Source organism: Uloborus diversus, chromosome 7, assembly GCF_026930045.1.
Source record: "Uloborus diversus isolate 005 chromosome 7, Udiv.v.3.1, whole genome shotgun sequence".
Classification (NCBI taxonomy): domain Eukaryota; kingdom Metazoa; phylum Arthropoda; class Arachnida; order Araneae; family Uloboridae; genus Uloborus; species Uloborus diversus.
In genome coordinates this window covers 37,306,653-37,318,726 of record NC_072737.1, presented here as the reverse complement: position 1 = coordinate 37,318,726, position 12,074 = coordinate 37,306,653, and the positions used below count along the sequence as shown (strand labels likewise).

General features: G+C 31.9%; 1 protein-coding gene across 1 annotated transcript in view; it reads left to right on the top strand.

Annotated features, from left to right (window-relative positions):
- Positions 1-245: 245 nt before the first annotated feature.
- The window catches only part of LOC129226514 (alpha-(1,6)-fucosyltransferase-like), a 28,875-nt gene continuing 17,046 nt past the window's right edge, over positions 246-12,074 (top strand). Inside the window, exons 1-6 of the mRNA XM_054861125.1 lie at positions 246-405; positions 3,098-3,310; positions 5,595-5,686; positions 9,412-9,589; positions 9,834-9,948; positions 10,926-11,163. Coding sequence (XP_054717100.1) covers positions 3,114-3,310; positions 5,595-5,686; positions 9,412-9,589; positions 9,834-9,948; positions 10,926-11,163 — 820 coding nt within the window. The 5' untranslated portion in view covers positions 246-405; positions 3,098-3,113. The remainder of the gene's footprint in view (positions 406-3,097; positions 3,311-5,594; positions 5,687-9,411; positions 9,590-9,833; positions 9,949-10,925; positions 11,164-12,074) is intronic.

Here is a 12,074-nt window from a genome sequence, read left to right as displayed (position 1 = left end):
TAGAAATATAAGATTCTCTAGATATGGAATCATAATGCAGTTTTAAACCGCTGTAATACTATTTAAAAGTTAGGTGTCAAAAATGTAAATAATAAAATTTAATTTGGCATCAGTGGTAAACTAAATCTTAGCAGAACAAAATTTGTAAACTTGGCTTTTGGTGGATCAGAGGTGATGTTGTAAGCCGAAAGTTCGCAAAATAACACTAAAAACTACTTGAATTTCGCTCTAATTTTGAGGAGAATGTAATAACTTGTTCTGAAGTTTTCCCATTTAGTTTAGCCTGATGTGAAGAGAATCCATGATTTCCCTTTAATTATAAATTAATGTTCTATCATATGACATTTCTTACTTAAATATTGGTATTATATTCATAATTCAGTTTTAAAGCTTCCATATCATTTTGTAAGTGTACAATGTGTATTTTTGTTTTTTGATACTTTATTCTTTAAAATATTTTTCACTAAAATAATAAATTTTAGAAGTGCTGCTAATAAACTTAGTTACCAAGTTAGTTGACTTTTTCTTATTCATCATTTTTAAATTGACGGTTGAATCTGGAGCAATATTTAGTTTATTAAATGTGTCTTTTGGTTGTCTTTATTTTCTTAAGAGCTAGCTGTTATTGTAGAAATCATTTTCATTAGCTTATGTTGATAATTCCCTGTATTCACACATTGTTAACTGATGTATATGTATACATAGTTTTGTTTGCGCATTCATGAATAAGTTGCCCATTACCTTTGTAGGATTTGCTTGTACAGCTTCCCGTAAAAGTGGTTACTTGTTCTTGCTTTTCTTGTACCTAAGTAGTTCTTTTTGTCCAAATTGATTCTTGATTTAATTAAAATAATTTTGGTGCACTTGTAAATCTGTTGAATAAAAGTAGATAATCCTGTTGTATTAAAATATAAGCTGGATATTTTCTCATAATTTTCTTCATTCAAAAGACAGGTCTGCAAGGAGTTTCTTTTTTGAATATGAAAGAACTTAGAGTTTTGTTCGAGGAGCAGTGACAATGAAACCAACAAAGTTTCATTAATCTGATCTAGCTACTTGTATCCTAAACTTAAAAAAAATGAGTTAAAAAGACAAAATCCATTTATTAATTTCAAAATTAACTGGGGGGAAGGAACATTAAGGTGTTAATTAAAAAAATATTTTAAGCACATTGCTAATATATCATGGATTGATAACGTATTAATATGATTAGAAATAAATGTATTATGGAAAGGCTCCCCCCCCCTAAATGGCATTTAAGTCCCTTACCTTCTAAAATTTGTAATGGCACATTCTATACTATAACCTCCTTCTAAGTGCACCACTGCTGCATATAATCCCAAATTCAAATTTTCACATGCAATAAAATTTTCATTTTGAGGATATGCTTGTGAATTTTTGTTTGTTTTTTGTATTTACTGGACTTTGTAAACATCATAATTTATGTCAACTGTTTTTAGAGGGTTTTCAACTTGTTGAATATAATGTATTAAAAAAAAAGCTTAACATTCCTTGTTTTCATTAAGAAATACGTTTTAGGATACCTAGTCATGTAAAATGCCTGGGTATTTATTTTTTGGGGTAAATACCCAAAATGGGTATTTACCCGGGTATTTATTTCAAAAATTTATATTCAACTAAAATACTTTTCTGTATGTATTCCACTATGTAATATATACAGGGTGTTTTGTTTTAACCTTCAAGACCTCTATTTTTGCAACGGTTAGTCCTAGATGCATACTTCCAATTGCAAAAGTGTTCAAAATCAGATGCAGACTTAAGATATTGAAAATTTGAAGTATGTAAAAACAAAAATGAGTAATAAAATACAAATTTTAACTTTTTTTTATAGGCCCCAGGTCCTCTGACTTATATTTAGGGAAATAATCTCCATTGAAAAACAATTACAGAAAAAGTTTGACATTAGTACAACCAATATTCACTGAGATATGAAACGCAGCGTTTTGTGACTTACACCAGTTTACACTTGCCCTCAGTAACATCTTTTGTGGGAAAATATAGCAGTTAATGAGTGTTTATATAAAATTATATGTGTGCAGAGTGTGGTTTTTTAAATTGTTCAAGGTTTTGCAGCGTATTTTGCATATTACAGCATAACATTTGCATGAATTTTTGAATAGAAATGAAAAATGTAAATACCTTGTATTTTTTACTTTGCCAACCTATCATTCTTCTGAAACGGTAATAAGTTCTAATCTCATCTTCTGCATGGTCCCTTAAAACTTTCAAATGGAATAGTATCTCCTTGAGTTTTGATTGCACTAATGTCAAGTTTTTTTTGTGTCAGTAAGTTTTAAATGCAGATCATTTCTCTAAATATAAATTAGCGGACCTAGGGCCATATAAAAAGTTAAAGTTTGTAGTTTTTGACTCAATTTTATTTTTGCTTCAAACTTTCAATATCTTTACTCTGCATCTGATTTTGAGTATTTTTGCAATTGGAAGTATGCATCTAGGACTAACGGTTGCAAAAATAGAGGTTTTGCAGGTTAAAACAGAACACCCGTATAACCAACCATATACAAAACAATAAATTTTCCCCTAAAATTTGTATTTTGATCACATATTTAAAGAATTATTGTGTGAAACAACTCAGCAAGCTAATATGATATTCACATTGAATGTGTTGGATATGCCTAATCAATGTTGATAGCCAAATTTCATATAAAAAGCCATTCTACAAAAAGTAAAAAGCTTAACTGGTTACATAAAAAGAAAAAAAAAACAAAAATCTTCTTCAATTATGGCATTGAAGAGATTCTTTGGTTCACGATATGTTTCTTTCATAATTTCATCAAGTCTTTCAATAAAAAATATTATAAATTGTGTAATACATATGTATGTATCAGTTTTACCAATTATTTCATATTTAGATTTGAAAAAAAAAATCCTCATTCACTTTTTGCATTTTTTTGTAAAATACCCAGTTTTTGGGTATTTACCCAGGCCTTGGGTAAATACCCAAAAAATATTTACCTACCTGCTGGGTATTTACCCGATCCACATCACTAAGGATACCAAATTTTTTTTTTTTTATGTATGTATTAATTTTTTTTTTTTTTGCTTGCTATTTCAGAAAGAAAACACCAGAAATGGTTTTTAGCATTGGAAGAGTGATTGTAGCATTTCTAGCTGCTTGGTTAATAGTTATAATTTTACTTAGTGGACCTATGTTTCAAAATAACGAACCTGATGAACAAATACTTATACGCTTATCTCGTGCTTTGGGTGAATTAGAAGCTTTGAAATTACAGAATGAAGAATTAAAAAACCTTTTAAACTCATTAAGGTAAGATTATCTCCAATTTGTAAGTTGAAATAATGTATATTGAACAACAAATTAAAATTTATTTAAATTTAAAGATTAAGATATAAGATTATAGATAAAATTAATAAAATACCCCTGATTATCTGGGATGGGATGTCTGCGGATCTTTTCAATTTTTTTAATTGTCATTAAATGACTTTTAAACTTATGATTGTGTTACATTGTTCCTATTTACCTTCTATACATACTATTTTAGATTCAATATTAGTAGATGCAATGTAGCAATACTTTCTGCTACAATTTAAATATGTGTGAGTGTTATTCAAATTTTTTAGCTAAACAGTAGTATCGTTTTTTACCTAATATTCGGATTATCCATAATTTTTGCTTATCCGCAGTTACCATGTCACCTTATTCGGCGGATAACCAGCAGTTTACTGTATTTTGTTATAATTATGATATTAGTACCTTTAAAACGAGTGAACTATTTGAAGAAATACAGAAAAAGTAATTCTAGTTCTCATTAGCTGCAAAGCATGCTTGAAATTGAGACATTTATTAGGACTTCTTGCTTTCTTTTCTAATTTAATTCAGGGTCAGGGCCTAAAGGCCCTTGTCAGTTTGGTAGACTTGCCTCCCCCCTCTCCCCCCCCCCCAAAAAAAAACTCTTATAAAACTTACACTACTTTGATTTCGAGTCGAGGACTCTCTAAGGGTCGGGGGCCCCTAGTTTCCAATTAGACTAGTATCTGGTTATTGTCTGTTTTCCACGAGAAGGCACTTGACTCCTCCTTCATCACATGGTATCTGATGATTCTATTACACTGTTTTTGGCAGAAGTTATATTCGGATCATGGCGTTTTGTTGTAAAAGCAGCTCTTTTTAAAATGTAAGAATAACTGAAATGGCTACAGACAAATGAAACAAGTGATGTAAAGGATACTAAGAGATTTTCGCACATTAAAATGCATGCCTGAGTTAAGGCTGTCTAAAGCTCTCATTTAGAAGCTCGTGGATTGCTTACCAATCACCCTCACGTAAAATGGAACTCTGTGTTCAAGGAGGCGGAGCAAAGTGCCTTCTCCTGAAAAATGGACAATACCAAGACGTGCCAAATTCAGCTTCTTGATACATCCTGAGTAACAAATGCTAAAATCCTGATTCTCGCATATTTGTAGCACATTTTTCAAGTTAAATTTTTGTGACTGATATGTTTCATGTCTTGCCATTTACTTAATACCGAATTCAGTTTTTTAGAAGTTCTTTTGTTATTGCTTGTTTGTATCTTACATCTATTGCAGGCGATTAATATCTTAAGCATGAGAAAAAATGTAACACTTACTCTACTCTATTTCATTTTCTGCACTACTTGTGATTGAAAAAAAAAATATGTTTTGAGAAATATTTCATCACATTTGTTTTTAACTGAAACCAGGTGTGTCTTACAAAGTTATAACCATTTTGTAAGACTCTGGAAAGTGAAAATGAAGTGCTTTAAATAACTTCAACTGTTCTAGAGTCTGCGAAAATTATTTAAGTTTTTGAAATTCCCTAAAAAGTACTTCAGTTTTGTCTCTTATCAAGGGAATAAAATATGAACTATCCGAATGGCCAGAATATTACTCTTTTGTTACTTATTTTCTGAATCTCTGCACCGTTTCTTCTAAACCATTTTGTACAATTTTTACTATAGGGCATTTGATGCAATTGGGGGCCGGGGGGGATGATGGGGGAATTATTAAAAACAAACTACTCTAAAAGCCGATATTAGCAAGAAATGATGTGCTTCTCTTTTCTCCTCTCTCGTTTTTCCAATCTGTCGATTAAAATGTCAAAGATTTGTCAAACAAGCAATTTTTATTTTGATTAATCTTTATTTGCAAAAGAATGCATAACTTTTAAAAGATTTTGTTTGCCTATTTTTCTTCATATTTTGTAGTCTCAATTACCCCCATATAAGGCCTCAAAATACAGATTTTTATATCTATTTTTTCAAAAATTTTCCCGGGGGAGAAACCCCCGGACTCCCTGAAATTATGGATGTTTTACATCCTACAAATTAAATTCAAAATAAAAACAGCGGGAGCATTCAAAAAACAAGACAAAAACATGAGAGCTGTATCAGTAAAAAAAAAAATTGGGGGGGGGGGATTATCTGTGTATTTGTGTTGGGAGAAGGCGCGAATCTGGGCCCCTCACGAAAACAAAATCCTGGATACGGGCTTGGCTCTAGGTAGTGGCAAGGTTGCTGTTTGATATTTGTATTTTTATGTGTATCGCATCTAACTCTGTTATGTATTTTTAGGTTGTCTCCATCGGAAAATGAAAAGGCAGAACCTTTGAAGAATATTCGAACTTTTAGTCATGACAAATCAGTTTTAGATAGGGTTAGAACAGGTACATTTACATTTCTTTTTCAAGTGAAACATTTAATAATTGTTTTATGCTCTTAAAAGGATCCTTAGAGTAAATTTGCCTGTAATGAGATCTGTGTTGCAGCCAGGGGAAGGATCATTGGGGTCACGATCATCCTCTTGTTGATCCCCCCACCTAAACTGTCAACAATACTATCCATCCATCATTATTTTATGTGATCATAATTTAATAATTGTATACAGTGGCGGCTCGTGCCTTGAAAAAGTGAGGGGGCCAGATCATGGGTGCACTTGTCTTCCCCCCTCCCCCGGTTTTTGAAAAGAAATTTTTTTAAATATTTTTTAAGTATTTTAACTTTCTTAAAATAAATATTTGTATTAAATAGAGAAAATTAAATTTATTTTAAACTTTATTTTGTCATTATCGTACACTAATTACTTGAAGACGAACAGTCAAGAAAAGAGCAAACTGTCTAACCTTGTGCAAATGAAGGTTTCTTTTTCTATTGTATGTTGTTTATTTTACATAGCCTGAACAATCAAGCTATGTAAAATAAACAGCATACAAGCAGGGTAACGGTCTCTGCAAATCCTGCTGTAAATATTGAGGTTCAATGTGTTGGTATTGAAGGAGAAAAAAGAACAGATAATCCATGGCAGCGTATAATCCGTACCTCATTAATTTTACACTTTTTTAACACATAATCCGCAGATTATGCGCAGGAAAAGACTACAGTCCTTTTTTTTTAATTTCAAGCACGTACGCATAAAAAGGGGGGGGGGGGATAAATAAAAATATAAATTTTTGTCTGAAAATAGTGAGGGGGCCCAGTCACTCTCCTGCCCCTCCCACGAGCTGCCACTGATTTCATACAAAACAGATGTATTTAGAATATCATAAAAATATATTATATTACCACCAGTAGTGTAACTATGGCCCAGGTAGCATTTACTCATCGGATTTTGCTCGGCCGATCATCGACTCCTCCTAAACTCATCGCGTAATGCACGCTGATATCGTTGCGATGAGAATCCGAGAACGGTTTTCGATGAGCTGTTTTTTTATCGGAAAACTATATCGTTACGATCAAATTTTCCGATGAAAATTTGCCGAGCTGCATTTCATCGGAAAAAGTGATCGTAACGATCAAATTTTCCGATGAAAATTTGCCGAGCTGCATTTCATCGGAAAAAGAGATCGTAACGATCAAATTTACCGATGAAAATTTTCCGAGCGAAATTTCATCGAAAAAACGAAATCGTAACGATCAAATTCTCCGATGAAAATTTGCTGAGCTACATTTCATCGGAAAAAGAGATCTTAACGATCAAATTTTCCGATGAAAATTTGCCGAGCTACATTTCATCGGAAAAAGAGATCGTAACGATCAAATTTTCCGATGAAAATTTGCCGAGGTACATTTTATCTTAAAAAAAGTATGTCGTTTAAATTTTCCGATAAAAATTTTCCCAATCTAAAATTTTTGGAAATCTCCCAACTGTTAAAATAGGATAAGTTTTATTATTTGAATATCCGACTATTTATCAAACGTAAGGCTATACGGATCAATATTTAGGGTTGAGAATCGGAGGAAAAATGACTGAGACTTTGACTCCGAATCCAACTCCTGGATTTTGGAAGGGTTTAATCCAATTTGCTGCAAAATCAATTCAACTTTAACTCCACGATTCCAACGCCGATTACCTCACTGGAATTGCGCGAACAAAATGAGACTCCGGCTCTTGAATGATTTCTCTCTATCTCCAAAACAATTCCACTCCGTTCAATTTGACTCCCAAAATTACCGACTCCGACTCGGTTTGCGGACAAAATGATCGACTCCGACTCTTCACTAGCTGGCGCCATAAGTATATTCCTTGAATAAAATTCTCACTTTCCGTTCAAAAATCTGTCATAGCCTTGCCACCCGATAGATGGCGCCACAAATGATTTTCGATTTAATACATTATTTTCCACCCTGGAGAGAGCATAACTTGTCTAGTGGTTAGCAAATGAATCTCGTATTCCAGAGGTCTAGGGTTCGATTCCCGGCTAGAGTGACTAAGATTGAACTCACGAATCACGCTCATCAAAAGTTGATAAATTAGAAATTAATTAAACAAGTTATTAAAAAAAATAATATATATTAAGTAATTGTCCCAAATGACGTCATCCGAAAATACTCCTCCTGAAAGTTTTCTTCCCACTGTTAATTTTTTTTTCCTCCTGCTTGTCCATATATCGTAGTTGTTACTACTTCACATCGTATTTTCATCCTAAATTCATCGCCTCGGAACGACACTGCTCGTATATTGCTCCAAATTTCATCGTATTTTCATCCAAAATTCATCACCTCGGAACAGAACTGCTCGTATATTGCTCCAAATCTCATCCTATTTTCTTGCAAAATTCATCGCCTCGGAACAGCACTGCTCGTATATTGCTCCAAATCTCATCGGTATAGGGAGCAAAATTCATCGGATTCCGATGATCGGATTCTACTATTGCCGATGAGACATATTGGAGCAATTTCCGATGAAAACTCATCGGAATCCGATCATCGGCCGATCATCGACCGATCAAAGTTTGATCGGATTTCGATGAACGGCCGATCATCGGCCGATGAGTTGATGCTACTCGGGGGGGGTCTAGCGCTCCTGGAAAACTAAAAAAAATGCCCCCCCCCCCCCCAGGGTCGACCACATGGAAAGTCGCCAGACGTCATTGTGACCTCCAAAAAAAGTTTTTTTTTTGGAACATTTTGATTAGTTAATTCGAAAAATAGGAGGCAACATTGTAATTTTTTTTCTTATTTTCTTTTTTAGAATTATTTTCAAATATGCCCAGTGTTCCTTTTCAGTAGATGTTATGTATGTGTCTCTAGCTCGTTTCTTGCGAGGTTTTTTTTTTTTTCATTTTTTAAAGCATTTTCCAAATTCTATGATTAAAAAAAAGAAAACTCTTAAAAAATATTTAAAACAAATTTAATCAGTTGAAATGCTGCCCCCCTGGCTGCCTGCGCCCCTGCCGAGAGTCACTCCTGCCAAACCCTAGTTAGGCTACTGATTACCACTATGTTAAAATACTTTATGAATGAAATGTTGCCATAATCTTTTCATTTTACTAATTATTTGTTTGAATACGTATTTGAAAAAATGCTTCCTTTCATTGCTTCTGAATTTAGTTAATGAAGATTATGCCCTCCTAGGCGCATTATTCCTAACTGATTTGATGTGTTTTATCGGCACCCAACTGTTCCGTAAAATTTTCGTACCCAAAACTTTATATTTTAGCATGATCCCCCCCCTCCTTAAAATGCTAGTCTGTATCTGCCCCTGTGGATGCAGCAGTTTTTTTTTTTTTTTTTTTTTCAATCATTTATTGATCATAGTACATATAGAATAAATGTTTTATGACAACTCTTTTAAAAGTTCTTACAAACCAAGCAGAATAAACTTATTTGTTTTTATTTGATGAATAATTGTTTTACTTAATGTTCTGATACTTCAACTCTATTTTTTGTGTCTATATGTAAGAGAAATTTCTGTAAGGGGCAAAAGGCATTAAAAAAAATGTTTTACTGTGTTAATGTTTAATGCTCAGATTTTTTTTTTTTTAAATTTATTCATTTATTTATTTAATATGCATTTTGACATCTAAAATTGCATTATTTCACAAAATTTGCTTGGCAATAATTGTAATAAGTTACTGCCTAGTAAAACTTATTTGCATTTTTTCCTTCCTAGCTTCAAAAGAGCCATCTAAAGAGTTTGAAGAAACCAGAAGACGTTTAGAAGATGGTGTTAATGAAATGTGGTATTATTTAAAATCTGAATTAAAGAAACTGAATAAAACACTGTCATCAGATTCAGTGAACAGCAAAAAATTATCTTTAATTCTGGAAGATGCTAGTGATCACAAGAGGTGTAGTAGCTTTATATAATGAAATTATTAAACTCACTCACAGAAAGTGCATGTGTTAACCTTTTATTAAAAATTGTGTTAAATTTTCAATTTATAATCCCATTTCTCTTTTCTTTTTTTCTTTTTTTTTAAAATTCATATCCTATTTTTTTATGCATTTTGATGCAAATTATTTATTTAATAAAGTTTTACCGTTACTATTAAAATATTCATATTTTTAATAATTATTATGATTATTTTTTAGAACTATTATATCTGATATGAATATTCTGAAAGACTTGGATGGATTAGGGGACTGGCGCAAAAAAGAAGCTGAAGATCTGAGCAACTTGGTTCAAAAGAGATTACATTATCTTCAGGTTCTGTATTTTAAACTGTTAACATACCACCTGTTTAATTTAAATTTGTTTTTCATGCGTAATGTGTTTTTTTCTTTATAGTTTAAAAAATTGGGTAATGATTTTGGTGTGCTACCCTCATTGAGCTGCCTGACAAAAGTTTTTCTAGTTTTCTTTTGTGCAATTTTGCATAGCAGCACAAAATCCTGTCAGATAGTTGTTGTTTTGCGTGTTGAGCTACCAGAGTTTCACTGCATGTGTACTTATTTTGTATGAAATAAAACTATGATTTTTAAAAAAATGGAAAACATTATTAATTTACAAAAGGAATTGTATATTAGTATTAAAAAACAACTAAAAACAGTAGTATTATTAAATTAAAAATATATTGTCACACATTTTGCTTTAAATCTTAACTATATAAATATGAAATACTTATAAACAAGTTGAATTTAATCTCTTTAAATTTCACCTTTTTACTAAGATCTTGTTTAAGTAGTACAAAACAATTTAATTTTTGTCAATGTACCCAACAAACATACTTGTATTTCATGACTTAAAATTTTTATCATAGCCTTTGCATGATGGTTATAGTTTGAGGCTTTCTTCTGGTGGGTGGCCATGAGTAGGGGAGGGATTATAAAGCAAATTTTATTTCTTCATTCCTACAAAAGAATAAAAATTAAGGTGATGTGTAGTGAAGAAAGAATGAGAATTTTGAAATTAAAAAAAAGTAAGTCTTTGTAGTTAATTTCAAATTTTTTCTGTAACATAATAATCTGCTTTTAAATGCATTATTTATGCATATTAAAGGTTTTTAAGGTAAGTGCAACGAAAAATGTATATGCTAAAAGCAAATGGACTGTTTTTAATAGCATTTAAACATTAATGTTTTTGTGTATATTTTTTTGAAAAGGGGGAATTATAGCTCCACCCTTTTTAAATAACTTAGAAGATATTTTTAACACAATTTTAACTTCTTCTATTACTTTCTTTAGAATCCCAAGGATTGCAGAAGTGCTAAAAAATTATTGTGTAATTTAAACAAAGGCTGTGGATATGGGTGTCAAATTCATCATGCTGCTTATTGCTTCATTGTTGCATATGGTACAAAACGAACTTTAATTCTACGATCTCATAATTGGCGGTATGCACAAAAAGGATGGGAATCTGTGTTTTTACCTTTGAGTGAAACATGTACAGATGATGGTGGATCAACTAGAGGACCTTGGCCAGGTAACTAAATGTAATTGGTTTATACCCAAGTCTTGTGAAGCAATGATTGCGGAGATATTTGATAATTTATGTTGTATGGGTATCATAGAAAATCACAAATAATATTTAGAAAATTCAAGTTCCTTATTGCAATTTTCTTTTAGATTTCATTGTACGTGTAAGTGATGAATGAATTCCAAATGTTTGCAGTTTAGTTATTTGAAAAATGTAGCTGTTGTTAAAGATGCCGTTAGAAGAAATAGGAGGAAAGAAAATTTGCTGCACCTCATTAAAGTTTATTTGGTCTCTAAAGAAGTGTTTGTAACAATAGCATATGATTTTAACTTCCTTGAAATTTGTCTAAGAACTAAATAATTCAGTCTCTGATCACTATTTGCTTTCATTAATTTCTTTTATCATTCTGAAAGTACAGTAAAACCTGTAAAGTGTGATCGCCTGCTTATCTTGACCACCAATATGCACCAAATTTGGCTGAGAATCTTATAACAAATCCTTTGTAAGTTGTCCACCTGTCTAAGTTGACCCCTCAAGTACTGTACCCCAAGTGGTCAACTTACACTGTATTTAAAAGCATGGTTTATCCTTAGCATTAAAAATAAAAACAGTTTTAAGAAGTAGTTTTAAAATACACTCAAACCTGTTTTTGTGTGGTAGATAAGGACCACATTTAAAAAAAAAAAAGAAAGAAAAAAAACTGCATTAAAAACAATTCTCTCAAAATTACCCTATTAAGCACTCGTTTTAAAGCTAAGTTAGTCAATTGAGTTCTAATTTGATTGAAATTATGATATACAAGCGTTCCTTGTATAACATGGTAATTGTACTGCACGGTTTCAATATTACCCAGCTCTAAATTTGCGATTATTATAACTCAGTTTCGATATTACACGGTACGAAACTTGAATTTAATT